Source organism: Daucus carota, chromosome 4, assembly GCF_001625215.2.
Source record: "Daucus carota subsp. sativus chromosome 4, DH1 v3.0, whole genome shotgun sequence".
In the NCBI taxonomy this organism is placed as follows: domain Eukaryota; kingdom Viridiplantae; phylum Streptophyta; class Magnoliopsida; order Apiales; family Apiaceae; genus Daucus; species Daucus carota.
Genome location: NC_030384.2, coordinates 24,787,595 through 24,805,085, shown reverse-complemented (window position 1 = coordinate 24,805,085; position 17,491 = coordinate 24,787,595). Strand labels below are relative to the sequence as shown.

The 17,491-nt window shown below is 32.0% G+C and overlaps 2 protein-coding genes across 2 annotated transcripts; one reads left to right on the top strand and one right to left on the bottom strand.

The window, feature by feature from the left end:
- Window positions 1-7,926: 7,926 nt before the first annotated feature.
- LOC108216760 (uncharacterized) lies at window positions 7,927-9,504 on the top strand. Its single transcript, XM_017389598.2, has 3 exons — window positions 7,927-8,219; window positions 8,500-8,564; window positions 8,761-9,504. The coding sequence occupies exons 1-3, from the start codon at window positions 8,079-8,081 to the stop codon at window positions 9,266-9,268; spliced, it is 714 nt and encodes a 237-aa protein (XP_017245087.1). The 5' UTR covers window positions 7,927-8,078; the 3' UTR covers window positions 9,269-9,504.
- Window positions 9,505-12,802: 3,298 nt separating this feature from the next.
- On the bottom strand, window positions 12,803-16,388 carry LOC108215867 (probable transcription factor At1g11510). Its single transcript, XM_017388465.2, has 2 exons — window positions 15,163-16,388; window positions 12,803-13,077 (listed from the first exon to the last, which is right to left on the bottom strand). Exon 1 carries the CDS (start codon window positions 16,318-16,320, stop codon window positions 15,169-15,171), a length of 1,152 nt encoding a protein of 383 aa, XP_017243954.1. The 5' UTR covers window positions 16,321-16,388; the 3' UTR covers window positions 12,803-13,077; window positions 15,163-15,168.
- Between the last annotated feature and the right edge of the window lie 1,103 nt (window positions 16,389-17,491).

Here is a 17,491-nt window from a genome sequence, read left to right as displayed (position 1 = left end):
ATAAGTTGATCACAAGGTTGCATATTAGCATGCTAAGTTGCATCGAATATTGCTAATGTTTACTCAACGTTATAATGCTAATATGCAACAAGGAATCAACTAGAACTACTAAAAATATTTAATCCACATATAATGTAACTTAAACAATTGTTTGTCACAAATTATTTTTGCACACATGAGACCATTCTGAAATATGTGAATGACATGTTTAGAATCTTTGGTCAGTTGGTGTATAAAAGTTGTGATACATTGCATGGCACTTTGAAACAATAGATAACAGAATTCCGGAAGAATTGACTCTCTTTTAGTGTATTAGTGGGATAATTATTTTGGATATTGCAAACCTTCTATATTTAAGGGTATTAGGGCATCTACAAAGGCCATTTAACTTGACCCTAGATATTATAGAAATCCAGATTCGTTTTAACTATAATCTCTGAAGAGCTCTAAGAATCCACAAATGCTGGATAAATCTCACCTTCGGGACGACTTTGACACCTTCAGTTGAGGGATTTAGATCTAGATTTAGGTTTCATGTATTGGATTATCTAGATCAATTAGGAGTTATTTCAATTAACAATATAATTAGGGCAGCTCGATATTTTTTATACTAGATATGAAAGACATATTGTACAAGTTGTGCAAAAAGAATCAATACAATTTATGCTTTAAGTATATGAAGTAGATAGTTGTGTTCTTTATTTTTGAGCTTTATATGTGTTGAAAATAGTTGAGATTTTGCCTTTTTTAAGTTACGAATATGTTTATATATCATGGTGCACACGAGGTTCTCTTCGGTGTCTCTGTCTCTTCAGAGTGTGGTTCTGCTTCAAAGGAGGAATATAAGATGACCCCAAAGAAAGTTGCAATGAAAAAGTCAAAGTTAAAAGGGAAAGGGAAGAGGGCGAACTTTAAATTTCAAGATAATATGATTCCACCTCATAAGGTACTATATTTTTTTCACATACTAGCATGATGTTGGTTATATATTTGTATTCATTCTTTTATATTTTACAGGGGATGCAATATTTTATTCCTATTAAAGAGCACAGGACAACGAAAATTAACACGAATAACAAGAATGAACAAATTCGCGAGTTACTGAAAACGTTATTTGTAAAGCAGCTTGACGAATTTCGTGCAACCTGTTTTGGCCATTTCACCCATTTAAGACCTTTTAAAATCCTATACCAACTTATCCATAACCTCTTGCTGGGACAGTTGAAACAATCAACCCTCTTAAAATCTAGATTAATATTACTGGGACAAAACTTCGTTTTGGCCTACGTGAATTTGCGCTTATCACTGGTCTGGGTTGCGTTGGTGCTTTAGACAAGAAAAGGTTTTTTAGGTCTGAGAATCAATTTGTTAATTCATATTATCCTGGTGCTAATAGTATAACCAAGAGTCGTGTCTAACAGTCCTTTTTTCAGAAAAGAATGGAAAACTGATAAGGATTCAATTAAGTTTGCAAAATTGTATTTACTTCACCATGTTCTTCTTAGCTCTATTAGTGATTATGTGATTCCTAAGGGTGACCTTGATATGCTAGATAGTGGAGATTTTGATCAGTTTTTATGGGGTAGGGAAATTTATAAGACAACCTTAGAGTCACTGAAATCTAATGCAAGAGAGGTTGATGCTGCAAATGAAGATGGTTCAATTAAGGTTGCAGATGTTGTAGTATATGTTGTTGCAGTTGATAGAGATGTTGCAGCTAAAGTTGAAGATGTTACAATAGAGGTTGCAGCAATACCTATTGTAACACATGCTGCACCTATTGTAACACATGCTGCTGCAACCTCTATTGTAACACCTGCAAATTTAGCTGCAACATCTCTATCAACTGCAGCAACATATACTCCAACATCTGCAACCTTAACTGAACCATCTTCATTTGCAACAACAACCTCTCATGCAACATCTAGAATTTCTGCAACCACATTTTGTGGTCAAGCGTGCCATCATCTTGTATCCTGAATGACATAATGTACAACATAATGATGTACTTATATAATATCACAATAATATCACAATAATTTAATGGAACAAAATAATATAATAATGCAAACCTGATCAAAATTCTTTGTAATTGGAGCATCTTTTTCAGGAAAGCTAGCACGACAAAATGAATCATCTATGGGATTGGACAAATCATCTCCATTGTAATTATCAAAAAACCCATCATCATCATTTTTATTCTGCCTCTTAACCTGAGAAATTCAATTCGTTTGCATAAAATATCAACATCATAGTAGAGTTTTTGGATCAAAAAAAGTATTCCAAATTAATATGAAGGTTCAACTATATTAATTTAAAAAAGATTACTGAAACTAAAAAACAAGATACGCACTTCTTCCATGATAGTTTCTTGCAAGTTTGAGAAGACCGTTTCAAAATATGAACCCATCTCACTCATAGTTGTCTTCAGAGAATTAACCTCAACGGTAAGATTATTCTGACGACTTTCAAATGTGCAAAGTTTCCTTTAAATTTCAACAAAAGACATGTTTGCTTCAGGTGCATTTGTATGTCAAGAAGACAGCTTCAAAATTGGGGGTGGAGGGTTGACAAAGTCATCGTCGTCGTTGTCATTCTCCTGAAAACTCCATTGATTGGAAGTTGAAACAATTCTTCCAACTTAAGTTCCTATTGCAGTAGCAATTAAGTTTCTATATTCCAGCTGTACAAATAATAACAAGTGAATAACATATTATATATATATATATATATATATATATATATATATATATATATATATATATATATATATATATAACGAGAGCAAGGTAAATTTAGTCATTATACCTCATTTTCGCTCAATGACAGTGTAATATACACATCCTCAAACTTCGTATTACCATCATTTGACCAGCTAAGCATACGTGGAATACATCCACTATTTGCATCATAGTCCTTTCCTTTCAAATATGGACAGAACTCGTAAAACCACAGTTGAAGAGCATAGGGAAAACCATTCAAACGATAAAAGTTACCTTTAGAACTAGTTCTTGCATTAGATTTCAGTGACTCTAAGGTTGTCTTATAAATTTTCCTACCCCATGGAAACTGATCAAAATCTCCACTATCCAGCATATTAAGGTCACCCTTAGGAATCACAGAATCACTACTAGAGCTAAGAAGAAAACGGTGAAGTAAATACAATTTTGCAAACTTAATTGAATCCTTATCAATTTTCCATTCTTTCTGTAAAAAGGACTGTTTGACACGACTTTTGGTTATACTATTAGCACCATGATAATTTGAATTAACAAACTAATTCTCAAACCTAAAAAACCTTTTCTTATCTAAAGCACCAACGCAACCCAGACCAGTGATAAGCGCAAATTCACGTATGCCAAAACGAAGTTTTGTCCCAGTAATACCAATCCAGATTTCAAGAGGGTTTGATTGTTTCAAATGTCCAGGCAAGAGGTTATGGATAAGTTGGTATTGGATTTTAAAAGGTCTTAAATGGGTGAAATGGCCAAAACAGGAAGCACGAAATTCATCAAGCTGCTTTACAAATAACATTTTCAGTAACTCACGAATTTGTTCATACTTGTTATTCGTGTTAATTTTCGCTGTCGTGTGCTCTTTAACATGAATAAAATATTGCATCCCCTGTAAATTATAAAACAATGAATACAAATATATAACCAACATCATACTAGTATGTGAAAAAAATGCAGTACCTTATGAGGTGGAATGATCATATTATCTTAAAATTTAAAGTTTGCCCTCTTCCCTTTCCCTTTTAACTTTGAATTTTTTATTGCAACTTTCTTTGGGGTCATCTTAAATTTCCCCTTTGAAGCAGAACCACACTCCGAAGAGACAGAGACACCAAAGAAAACCTCGTGTGCACCATGATATATAAAAGATCTGTAACTTAAAAAAGGCAAAATCTCAACAATTTTCAACACATATAAAGCTCAACAATTAAGAACACAACTATCTACTTCATATACATAAATCATAAATTGTATTGATTCTTTTTGCACAACTTGTACAATATATCTTTCATATCTTGTATAAAAAATATCGAGCTGCCCTAATTATATTGTTAATTGAAATAACTCCTAATTGATATAGATAATCCATTACATTAAACCTAAATCTAGATGTAAATCCATCGACCGAAGGTGTCAAAGTTGTCCAGAAGGTGAAATTTATCCAGCATTTGTGGATTCTTAGAGCTCTTCGGAGATTAGTGTTGAAAGGAATCTAAATTTCTATAATATACAGAGTCATGTTAAATGGCCTTTGTAGATGCCTTACTACTCAGAAATATAGAGGGTTTGCAATATCCCAAATATATATCCCACTAATGCACTGAGAGAGAGTCAATTCTTCCAAGATTCTTTCATCCATGGTTTCAAAGTGCCCTACAATGTATCACGACTTTTATACACCAACTAACCAAAGATTCTAAACATGTCATTCATATATTTCAAAATAGTCTGTTTAAGTTACATTTTATGTGGCTTAAACATTTTTAGTAGTTCTAGGTGATTCCTTGTTGCATATTAGCATTATAATCTTGATTAAACATTAGCAACATTCTATGCAACTTAACATCCTAATATACAACCTTGTAATCAACTTAATCAATTTTAACAATGATCCTTCTAAAATCCTTCCAAAATATTTGTAAATCCTCAATACAACTTCAATGAGTACCCCTGCGAGGCCACTTTACCAAAAGCAACTAAATCCTAAATCAGCAGCCTCAACGACAGAAATATTGACCTAAAATGCAACTTCATCTGCAACTTAGTAAACTCACATTCACCTCAATTTAGTCACCCAACATGCAACTTATAAACCTAATATGCACCATCCTATGATATATAAACAGATCTGTTACTTAACAAGGGTAAAACTCTCAATAATTAAGAACACATTTATCTACTTCTTTTACTACACATTGTACAGTTCCAAATCTACAAACAACAACACTACATCAAGAATAAGGAGATTTGGAGTTTATAACATCCTCCAATTGAAATATACAAAATTAAACACATATACATATGCAACTTCAGGATGGCAACGAGTCGGCTTTCTTGAGATCCAGACCCGATCCATTGTATTACGTGTCCGTTTGGGTCCGGGTATCTAAAATGAAGATCTGAATCCGATCCTCGGGTTTTTTCGGGTTTCGGTTCGGGTTCGGGTCTAATTCAGATTTATTTCGAATACTTAAAGAAAAAATAAATAAATTTTTAAAATTATATGCATATAAAAAATGTGATGAAAAATTTTTTTTAAAATTTGGGAATATAAAACTGGGGCTTTACATGTTTCATTTAGTACAGTAAATACATGAATCATGTTAATTTAATTGTTTACAATCATTCAATTTATCTTTTATCTTTTCATTATATTTTGATAATTTAATGCACAATAATCAAGAAAAATGAAATATTGGTGATCGTATCACGCATATTAAATTAAGTAAAATGTTAATATATATAACTAATAATTCATAATATTTTAATATATATACTATACATTTAACACACACACAAATATATATATATATATATATATATATATATATATATATAAAATATTCTGTATAGGGTTGTTTTCGGATTTCGGGTTCGGATCGGGTTTGAATAGGGTTTCGGGTCGGGTCTCGGGTCGGAATATCAGAGATCCAGATCCAGATCCAAACTTTTCCGGGTGTAAAAATAAGATCTAGATCCAAAAAAATCGGGTTCAGATAGATCCAATCGAGTCAGAACGGGTCGGGTATCCATCAGTCGGGTAAAACTGCCATCCCTAATGCAACTTTATTCAAACCTAACAAGCTATAAGAGCAACGAATTATCCAAAAGCTAAGGTATTTAGGGTTTTGAAATACAGAAATCGAACAAATCTATACATACCTATATATTCATCCATATTATATTATACGCAAAATTCGAAACAACTTAGGAGTGAGAATGACAAAGCTTCACCTGATTAAGCAGCAAAACAGAGCGGAGTGAGAATGACAAAGCTTCGCTGATGAGATCGTCAGAAATTGAAGAAGAGAGACGCTCTCGAACATCTGCTCGGTGAGCTGCCTCAGCACCTCAACTCCCAAAAACTACTTAAAGCCCAATATCGTATTTTTGAGAAAAGACAACTTTACCATATATGCGCTACATGTAGGTGTAAAAGAAGTAGTAAAAATAAAAATTTTATTAATTGTGGTAGTAAAAATAGAAATAAGAATAAAAACACAGTATTTCAGACAAATTCCTATCTTAAATTACTTCCCAATATTTTATGATGAATGTTATTCAATAATCTTTACTATACTATAATAAGCCAACATGGGTATAATTTGTAGTTCAAATTTTTAGCTATATTTTTTGGTTTGGTATCTCCCTCTAAAACTACAAGTCTACAACATATGGAGGTCTATTACTCTTACATTATTAAATAATGTTAAATACGAAAAACACTCATGACAATACATTATCATATAATATCTTATAAAAAAATTGCAATGATGTTAAAAATATAATTACAAATATCTAATTTTGAATATCTTTTTGTAACAAAACCTGTATATAACGTTTTTAACTCTAACGTGTTCTATTTCAATACAAACACTAACCATTACGTAACTTTTTCTAACTCTAATATGTTACACGATATATATCATTTTTCATACAAACACTAAACATTATGTAGCCCTATCTAACTCTAATCTGTTACATGATATAAATCATTTTTCATACATATGGAGATATACGAAAAATGAAAAATCTGATTTAAAATTAATTGAATAATAATCATCACATATTATTAACAGAAAAATATTTATAAATAGATAATAAATTGTAAAAGCTAAATTTTCGTGATAACGTATAATCAGTTGGTTAATATAATTTAATTAAAATTCAACTCATTAATAGTAAAATATTAATAAAATGATGTTAAAATTTAAATAATAAATTACGAATTATATACCCGCCCGTTACTCGCACGGGTTAAAGGCTAGTACATATAATAAAACACAGATCACGCTGGCAACAAATTCTAGTTTATGTATGGAGTAGGGGTGTACACGTTTCGGATTAAGCGGGTTGACGGAATTTATTAACTCGACCCAATGAAATCGAATTTTAAAAATTTAACCCTACACGAACCATATGAATTTGTAACTTACACCAATTTGTAGTAATTCGGTTTGGATCGGTGTGGATTGGTTTGGATGGGTTAATAAATTATATAACTAGAACAAAAAATCTTAAGATTTTAAAAATTGAAAATAGTTCAGCAAAATATTATAATCATCGGTGTCAAATAGGTCTTCAACATCTATTTTTTACACTGAAAAATTACTTTAACAATCTTGTCAAAGAACATAAAATTGAATTCAGTATAAAAATAATAAGTAGTAACAAATAATGAACAAATATATATATTCATAAATTTATTCTCATTCATGTTTGTTTGCTACTTAAATAGATAAATTTAAGACCATATACAATTATGTAACAAACAATATTCATGTTTGTATACTCCTAAACAAACATAATAATGAATTTAATCTCATATTCTCATTTGTTAATTTAATCTCATATATATTTAAATAGCAAACAAAAATTATTGTATTAAATATAAAGAGGACACAAATATAATAAAATTAAATGGACAAAACTAATATGTGATGAGATGGATAAATTTAATATATTCTCATAATTTTTCATTTAGATTATAAAACTTGAAATCCATGTTCAACCCAACTAAATCAGGTTAATTTTTTCTTAATCCAATTATCTATCTGGTTAAAAAATTCAGATCAGATCAGACCAAATATGATCGGTTTACCAACCCGTATGGACTCCAAACTAAGCCCATCCTATCGCTAACTACAAAATGCTGTCTGAGGCTCTCGTCTAACACATGTACATGTAAAAAGTGTATGTAATATGTATATCTGAAAAATGTTGTATTTATTATAGCGAAAAAGTCTCTGGATCTTACCGTCTATATATACCTCTCGTCTCTCTCTCCCACTCTCTTTCTTCCCCGCTAGCTACTTCCATTTCCATTGTCTTGAAGCTTTTCCAATGAGGATCAGAAAGAACTCGCTCCGAGTTCCTTCCGAGTCATCATCTGGACTCACTGCTCCTCTGCAACCTCACTTCTGTCAGCTCAACCAATCTCCCTGGGATCTCTCTCCTTCATCTCCCTCCTCTCCATCTCTCCAGGTCAGTTCTTCAACTCCCTTCACATACTTCACCTCCATATATCTCTACACACAGATCTGTTAAACCCCATTTGCTTATTATGTTATGTATCTCCTCTCTTTGCCTTCATTTCACTTCATTGGTCTTTAGGGTTTTGCTCATACCCATGTCTTGTAACTTTATATTAGCATCAAATCTTGTAGTATATGGATGTTTGATTTAATGGGTCACTTTTGTTTAGCTTCTTTATTGATTATATGTTGTTTGTTTTTTTTTTGTGGTTATGTAAATGTTTTTCAAGGTTGAAGGAGACATAGGCTTGTTGCAGAATAAGGGGTTTGGAGATTTGATTGGAGGTTTAGAGAGGTTATCTTTAAACCCTTTTGTTTGATTGTTTTGTTTATAGTTTTATCCATGTGGGTATTGTTATGCACTATTAGGGTTTATGCTATTGATGCTCTTTTTTGTATATCATATTTTTACCAAATTTGGACTTGAATGTATCTATTAGTGTTGCAACATCTTTATGTTTGTTGTTGCGAATGTATGTGTTTATCGGCAGTTTCGCTTCACTGAGAAAATCTTTGGAGTGTGAAGATAATGGTAATGTGTATGATTATGAGAAAGAAAAAAATGATGGTGATAGTAAGAAGTATTGTTTGAAAACCGATGAGAATGGGAATTGGATTTGTGGTTTAGAAGTTAAAGAAGGCGAAACATTCTGTGAATTTCATCTTAGAAGCTACATTGTTCCTAATGTTGTTCCATCGGCTGCTAAGAAAAGTACTACTAAGAAGCCGGCTAAGAAGTCTAAGGCCGACTTGAATCCCTACGAATCTGTGTACTATTCGGGGTTTGAACCGACTTGGGGAAAGCGGAAAATTGCTCGAGAATTAAGCAAGATGGGGGAAGATGTGGCAACGCCGGAGGAGGAATCTGAAAATTCCGAGGATTCTGAGGAAGCAGAACAGGATGGTAATGAGGAAATTGAAGCTGAGAATTCTAGTGAGAATGAAAAGAAGAGAGGCAGGAAACTTATGAAAGCAAGGTCACTAAAATCACTCATGTGAAGCAAAAAAAGGAGTAGATGGGGGACTAAGTTAAATTGCTAATTATGGTTTTAAGAGTGTCAGTATAGGCAGGGTCACTAAAATTACTAATCAGAAGAAAAAAGAAGAGGATATGGACTGTGGAGAGTGTCAAGTCAAAAGCCTGAGGGGAGTGTATGTTCTGTTCTTGTGGTCTTTAATGTAAGGGCAAGATTGTAATTTACTTTGTCTGGCATATTTGACCTCAATTTCATGATTATTTTCAATATCAATTACTCCCTCCGTCCTTTTTTATCTGTTCATTTTAGAAAAAAAAAACACATACCAAGGAATAATTGATTGTATAAACTTTTTCATTAAATACCTCTAATTAATATCTTGAAAATGGTGGAATACCCCTTGAAAACATGAATTCAACCAAGTTTTAAATAAGTCAAGCCTTGAAAATTGAAATTATGGAGATATATTTGAAAAACTATCATTAAATTAGTTTTGAAAGTATAAATGGACAGATAAATAGGGACAAATTTTTACTTCCAAAGTGGATAGATAAATAGGGACGGAGGGAGTATTTGCTTCTCCCTTAGCTACTCGCTACTCCCTCTGTCAAGTGTCAATGCGGGCTGTTTATATTGTTTTTCGACACGCATGTCTAGACTTTTATAAAATATGGCTACATAATATTTTTTTTAATTTTTTCTGAATAAAATTTGACGTTTCAATTTTTATTGAAAAGAAAATTTTTAAAAATATTATAAAATTATATTTTATAAGAGTTTTAAAATAGATGCAAACAATAAGAATAAACAATCTGTTGGATGGAGGAAGTACATCAAATTGTCAAGTGCGCAAAAATAAATGTACTAATTTATTTTTCTTATATTGGCAAAAATAACTTTACTAATTTATTTTTTTTATACCATTATAGTGTAATTTTTGTTAAGTATATGTGGCTTGTTTGGCAAAGACTTTTAAGTCGGCTTCTGGATTTATAAGTTAGAAATACTTATTTCGTACCGTTTGTATAAAAAATCGAGAAGTACTTATAAAAAGCTAGGAATGCTAGCTTTTGTTTCAAGATTTCTACTTATTTTCCAAACACTTTAATCACTTATAAGTCTTAACTTGTTTCTAACTTTTACACCACTTTTTTATTTTAAGTAAGAAGCACTTATTTTAAACTCACCCAAACTGTCCCTATATCTAGTACTTATTTTTTAACTGACAATTCTTTCGATGCTACCAAAATAGCATAACTATATAAAGTATATTCGGTGCTGTACGCTTTTTCAATTTCCCAAAAGTTACATTTAGAACAATCTGCCTTTTCCTTCGATCTTCCGGGTTTTTCTACGGTATGCTCATGAGCACATGCTAAGCACGTAAATTTTTATATTTAGTTCATTTTGATTTGCTTCTACTTCTTAATAAATATCCAAATGATACATCAACCACACCAATAAAAATGATCCAAATGCAAAAATTTCTACGCTTAGCATGTGCTCATGACACACGCTAGACAATCTCATATAATATATGGGATTTTTTTATTGTGTGTCGACGGGACACAATAGTCACTGTTAATGGTAAATTTTGATTGATTAACGAATGCATTCACAACAATTCCATCAATAAAAAAAAATCATATTCACCAAATTAGTGTTTATTGTATGCTCTTGACACACATTAAAGACCGATAATATATTATCGAGCTTAACTATCACCTCATATGAGTAGTTGTTTAATACTCCCACCATTTTCCGCTTTATAAGTTATTTGAATTTTCTATAAACTTTTATTCAGAATTGTTATAATTAAAATGAATAGTGATTAAAAATATGCAATAACTCTTATAATTTATTAAAAATTAAATATTTGATATAAAGTCAAAATACTTGAAATTTTGTATCAAAACGTCCAACAACCTGTAATACAGAGTAATTTGTTTTTTCTTTAATAGATTGTTGAATAACAAAATATTATGACAAAACTGAGTATATTTTTTTAACGACTTAAAATCATAGAGGGAAGGTTACCTAGTACTGATGATCATTTCATTTCTTGTTTTTGCTAAATATGCTCATTTCATTTTCACTAGGAACAGAAACACATAAAATAACAAGATGTTTCCGGTCGAGACTACTGTAATTTAAAGAAACATCTTAGATTGACGTTTAAATGGTGACAAATATATTCGAATCTATATGCACATGCAGGATCACAAATTTGATTTGGGATGAGTCAAAACAATGGGTCAAATGGATTTTTATTTTAAAATTTTAAAATTTTAATTTTTTTTAACTAAAACTCATGCACATAAAATAAGTAATCTACTTCGAGATTATAAGTTAATAAAAACATCTTAAGATTGATGTTTAGATGGTACTAAGAGCTCATTTGTTTGTTGGTTATTGAAGCTGAATGACAGTAGAATCTGACCGCCTCATCAGTTAAGTTCATTTGGATTGATACTAGTTCCAACTGAATGATTGAAATACAGCTGATTGAATCCTACCCAAAAACTTGGCTGAAGCTAAGAAGTGGATTCATCTGCTCACTGCTGAAATAGTGAAATATGATTTCATGGCTCTATATATTATGGTCCACTGCTTATTAACTAGTAATGTTTTAAAATTTAAATGGCATGTGATAAATTTATATTATATTTGTTTATTACATAATCGTGTAATTGATATATTTAATCTATATTATATTAATATTTATTTAGTACATAATAATTAATTTTAGTTTTATTTATAAAAATAAAATTAAAATAATTGCATAGTATTTTGATAGTGACCAAGATTGATAAATTACAATCAATAATAATGATATATAATAGTAATATATTAGATTTTAGCAAAGACGAAATATAAAATAGTATTATTCAGATGTTTCATAATTTTTTTAACAAATAATATTAATCATTTAGCATTCAGATTTATTATTCATTCAGATTATTCAGATATATTAATCATTCAGATTTTTTTGTTCAGATTTGCCAAATGACCCCTAAATGTATTTGTATCTATATGCACGGGCAGAATCATGAATTTGATTCAGGATAAGTCAAAATCAAGGTTCAACTCCTCTTCTGAGTTGAAACTCAGCAAGTACTTCCAACTTGAAATCTCCTTCACCCCAATATGCCTCATTCCCAGTTTTATTAGAACTTCCTGCAGAATTTCCCATATGGAAGGAAAAGCTGAGAATCACACTAAACAGAACCTTGTATCAATAATACTTTCCTTCTGAATTGAAAGCTGATGGGTCCTTTGAGAAGTTTTCCTCTTGCCCTTAACCTCCTTTAGTGGTTGCAAGACCACAGAATGTTTCAAATCTTGAACCAGCTCATCTCTGTTCTCTTCCTCCAAGTTCCCCGGTTCCTTTCTTAGTATATTGTGAGATAAGATACTTAAAAGAACCTATCAACACGGTCAACTCAAAAGAGCTATGAAGCCACAATTACAAACTATAACAGCTCATAAACCAGACAACCAATTTAGCAAAGAACAAGCAATAACACCATCTAATATTGACACAAGTACGAGCAGCTAGCAGGCAAAAAAATCCCATAGCAGAAATCATTCAAAAAAAAACTAATTTTGAAGGAGAACAGAGTACATTAGTCATAACCATGCAAAGCAGAAGTCTTTACAAAGAGAAGCAACCTAAAAGTGCACAACTTTTGGGAGGAGCTTGTGACAAAAGTTTAATTTGATTCTCAAAAATGTCTTTGCAATTGTACTTGGATATGCATAGCCACACACGCATTCATCAGAAACAGCTACCAACATGTCAGCAGCAAGGTGTGTTTAAAGGTTGCTAACCTGTAGACAAAAATATGGATCACCATATCAAATGAGTATATCAAGATGTCGGAACATATTTAACACATACAAAGCTAAAAATGTAGCTTCAGGGTTAAAAACTGGCTCTCATTTATATAGCATGAGCATGGGCGAATGGGACAAACATATTTCTGAATATACATCTGCATATTTTGAATTTGTAATCATCCATATCCATCTCTCTTTTAACAGAATCCCTTTAGAAAAATCACTACATCACTTCGTAGGGGTACAGTTAAGGACACAGCAAATTTCAGAATGAAATAACCTACGTGGTCCTATTTCAGAATCATGTAATCTACAGCAGGTATTCATGCAATGAAAGACCACAAGGGACGTCCATCAACTTTGCACAATGACGGGCACAGAATTTTGTATCAATTAACAATTCATACCATCATGATCACTAAAGTTTGAAATTTAGGACAATTTGACCATTTAGTGTGAGTCGGCATCTGGGACTTGGTATACATTTGGCATAAGAGGCAAAAAAATTATCTTTCGAGTGTGCAGAGAATAACCAAGTAAACATACTCTTGAATAAACAATTCAAGAAAAAGCCACTTATGCAGTGTTGTGTGTGTGTGTGTACCAGTGTCATTAAAAGTATTATGCGCACCAAGGCGGCAAACCCTCTGGAGCCTAGGCACAAAGCAAAGCGCAAAAGCGAGGCGCGCACTTCTTTGAAACTAGGCACATATTTTTACTATTCTTTTTAAAAATTTATTACTTAGGTTAATATAAATTTACTTAGGTTTATAACATAATTGATACTTCATAATGTATTAAATCACACTATTAGGGTCAAAAAAAACATAATTTATCCTTTAATATATATTAAAACATACTTCTAGAGGCCAAAAACAATCCTAAAAATAAACATCAAAATTCAAAGTTTAAGTTTATAGGCTACTGGTATATATTTCATTCATAATCTTCTATAAATCATATTCATCTTTAAAATCCTCATCTGAATCATATCCAAGTTTAGAAGTGTATGTTTCAAGTTCAAACTCTAGTTACTCTCCTTCATCCTTTTCTACTAAACATCGTCTCACTTGTACTGTATTTTTTTTCTTTAAGCACACATACTCTTTTGAAACCGGTAAGAAGTTGAGGCTGATTTGACTCTCCAGCTCCAGAAGCGAGGTGTTCCAACTGTTGCCTAATTCAATCTATCAGCATCCGAGAAGACCTTATCATTATCCGCATATGACATTCAGGTTTCCAACCGACCATTCGATGCTTTGCTCAACATCAAGTGATGACACATCAAGTAATGATATGGTGTCAATCAGGGTTCTCCCTTTTTGATGTCATTGGAAGCTGATTTACTCTTTTTATTTGGGCTAATAAATCTTATTTTTATTTCGGGAAGTACTTTTCGGCCCTTAAAATTGGCCCAACAACATTAATTATGTCGGAATTTGCTTAGCTTCAATAAAGTGCACTTTCTATTGCTTCAAACCTAGTCGCGCTTTGCGCTTCATGGCCTAGAGTGCACACTTGATTGAAGTTGCATCGCCTCGGCATAGGTGAGGCGCGCTTTGCCGCGCCCTGCGCTTTTCACAACACTGTTGTGCACACTTTCAGCTGTTGAGTAGCCAATATATGCTACACCCTTGGCAAACAGCACTGCAGCATCATTCCAACAGTTTATTAATCTTTCCATTTTGGTTCTTTGTTGTCTAAAATTGACCCTATCAATAATGAACCCTTCATACAACCCCAGTTGCAATATTGTAGCCTATCCAGAAATCATTCTTCAATTTCTTAGTATATAACAGAAAAATTTGCCTTATACTATGTTAATAAATAAACGCCTTTTAAGGAACAAAAGAATCTATGAACATAGTTAACTCTAAAGAGTTATAAAGCCACAATTACAAATCATAACAGCAAATAAAGCACACAACCAATATAGCAATAAAGCACAGAACAAAGAATATTACCAACAATCTAATCTTGACATATATATATATTAGTAGACAACTAAATTCAAAGACACAAGAAGAAACTAAAATCAAAAGACAACAACATCATAATCCTTAATCTTGCAATTACCTCTCCTCAATGATTTTGAGGATGAAGTGCATTCACCGCAGCTACAGCTTGCTTAGCTATCACATTCTTCCTCTTTGCATACACCTGTAGCTCAAACATAACGACACCCTTCCATTCTTGTTCTAGTTCTTTAGCTTTTTCTTTCTCAAGCCCACTTACTACCTTCTTCACATGTTCCTTTGGAGTCACTGGCCCTGAAATGTTTTTCACCATTTCTGACTCAAGAGAAGCGCACAAACACGGATACAACGACCAGCAATCTTCCATCTCAACCTCATTTCCAACTGCGATTTCACTACCCACATTATCATCCTTCTTCTTTGTTGTCCTGCTACTCCTCGGCCTACTATCACCACTCCCCCAACCCCCACTTCCCCATATCTTCTTCGAAAGCTGAAACACCTTATACTCATGAGGCTTTGAAAAAACCGGATCCTCACCATCCTTTCCTTTCCCCACATTATTCAAATATTTCTTCTTCAACCTCCTAATCTTATCAGAAATCTTACTCCTAGTAACACTACACGACAACGAGTCCTCAACAAATTCAGCCATACTTAAACTAGAATCAGCCCCCTTCCCATTTTCCTTATACTCAATTATACCTTCCAACATCACAATCTCATCTTTTTCCGTAAACACCCTCCTAAAAGTATCCGCCTTCTTATCCTCATTCTCACCATCATCCCCTTTACTAATTTCACCCTTTTTCGAATCCTTCTTCACACTCTTACCCTTATCACTCTTCAAACCCTTATCCACATTATCATCACTCTTCGAACCCTTACCGACTTTCTTAACAGCCTTCAAACCCTCGTCGGCAGTCTTACTCTTCTTGCCCATCGAACCCTTACCGATTTGATCATTCTCAGCTGCACGCTTGCCATTGGGCTTCAATTGGGCCGGTTTCAAAGCTGGTGGTGAAACAGCAGAATTGGGCTTCTGGGTTTTTTCAGAACTAGCATCAGAGTCAGAGTCTGTTTCTTCGGATTCTCCAGACTCTTCAGATTCTTCGGATTCTTGGTTGGTTTTTTGAGGTTTGGGTTGAGTGAGTTGTTGAGGAATTGAATCGGAGTCATCACTGCTGGTAGAGTGTTCTTCATCAACAGATTCACTGCTTGGAGGGGGTAGATCATCAGCTTTTCGCTTGGGTGCCATTAGGGTTTTGAGCTCAAAATTTGTATACTGCTGTTTACAAGGGTTGTGTTTTGCTTGTATCGTCAGGTGTGTATATATAAGATCAAAATTCAAAGCGGCTGTTCGGCTTACTAAAAGAATTTGAAAATTTTGTATTATTTAGGAATTTTTATATTAAATAATGAATATAAATTACTATCTTATTGTTTAATATTTTTTTATACAATTTCATTTTAGCAATTATTGTACTACTTATAATTTCTTAGTTTATTTTTATATTTTTTTTAAAACTGAAATAAGAGTAAATCAGATAATAAGTAATTTCTCTTCCATATAAAAGATAAAAAAGAAGCTTGACACATATTTCAAAAATACATTCAAATGTCATCACAAGAGTATATCTATTTGATGTTTATTGATGATATTTAAATGTCTTTTAGTTACAATCAAAAGATTTTTTAAAATATGTTATTATTGAAAAATATTAAAATAAAATAAATTTTTGACATATCAAATATTTAATTTGATAATATAATATAAACTAAATTATTACATTTCACATCAAAATTAAATTTACAAATATTACATACTCCTTAATATTATTTATTTTATTTTATTTTATCCTATCCTGATTATATATAGAATGTAATAATAATGTTAAATAGATGGTAAATATTTTGTCCGGCACTTTCATCCATATTCACCTTTCTGTATTATCTGATACGCATTTTAAACATTTTATAGAATATAATTCTATAATTTATTCTTAAAAATTTCTATTTCTGAATAAAAATTTAATTATTACACTTTCATTCAGAAGAAAAAAATTACAAGATAATTCATAATTATATTTCATAAGACTTTTATAATGTTGTACCAAACAGTCCGCAACAAACGTATATAAGTGAATGAGATGGAGGGAGGATATTTATAAAAAGCGTGGATGTAAGAATAATTACAGCTTTGTGAGGTTAGACCGAAATCATATAACGAATGTTCTACAAAATTTCAGACCATATCACTCGGATTAACGGGGAGTCTATTGTATAAACATTATTGAATAGTCATTTTTATCAGAGATATAAATAAAAAAATTCGAGAAAATTGATGTATTCTGTATTATATATCAAGCTAGTAAGCAAATGACGACTCCATGAATATTTGAACTCAAGTATTCAATAAAAAGTAGAAT

Bases quoted from the DNA above. Each gene is read 5' to 3' on its own strand.
- LOC108216760 (XM_017389598.2), top strand. From the start codon at position 8,079: ATGAGGATCAGAAAGAACTCGCTCCGAGTTCCTTCCGAGTCATCATCT. The intron at 8,220-8,499 runs GTCAGTTCTTCA...ATGTTTTTCAAG, and splicing joins CCTCCTCTCCATCTCTCCAG to GTTGAAGGAGACATAGGCTT. The intron at 8,565-8,760 runs GTTATCTTTAAA...GTTTATCGGCAG, and splicing joins TTGATTGGAGGTTTAGAGAG to TTTCGCTTCACTGAGAAAAT.
- LOC108215867 (XM_017388465.2), bottom strand. From the start codon at position 16,320: ATGGCACCCAAGCGAAAAGCTGATGATCTACCCCCTCCAAGCAGTGAA.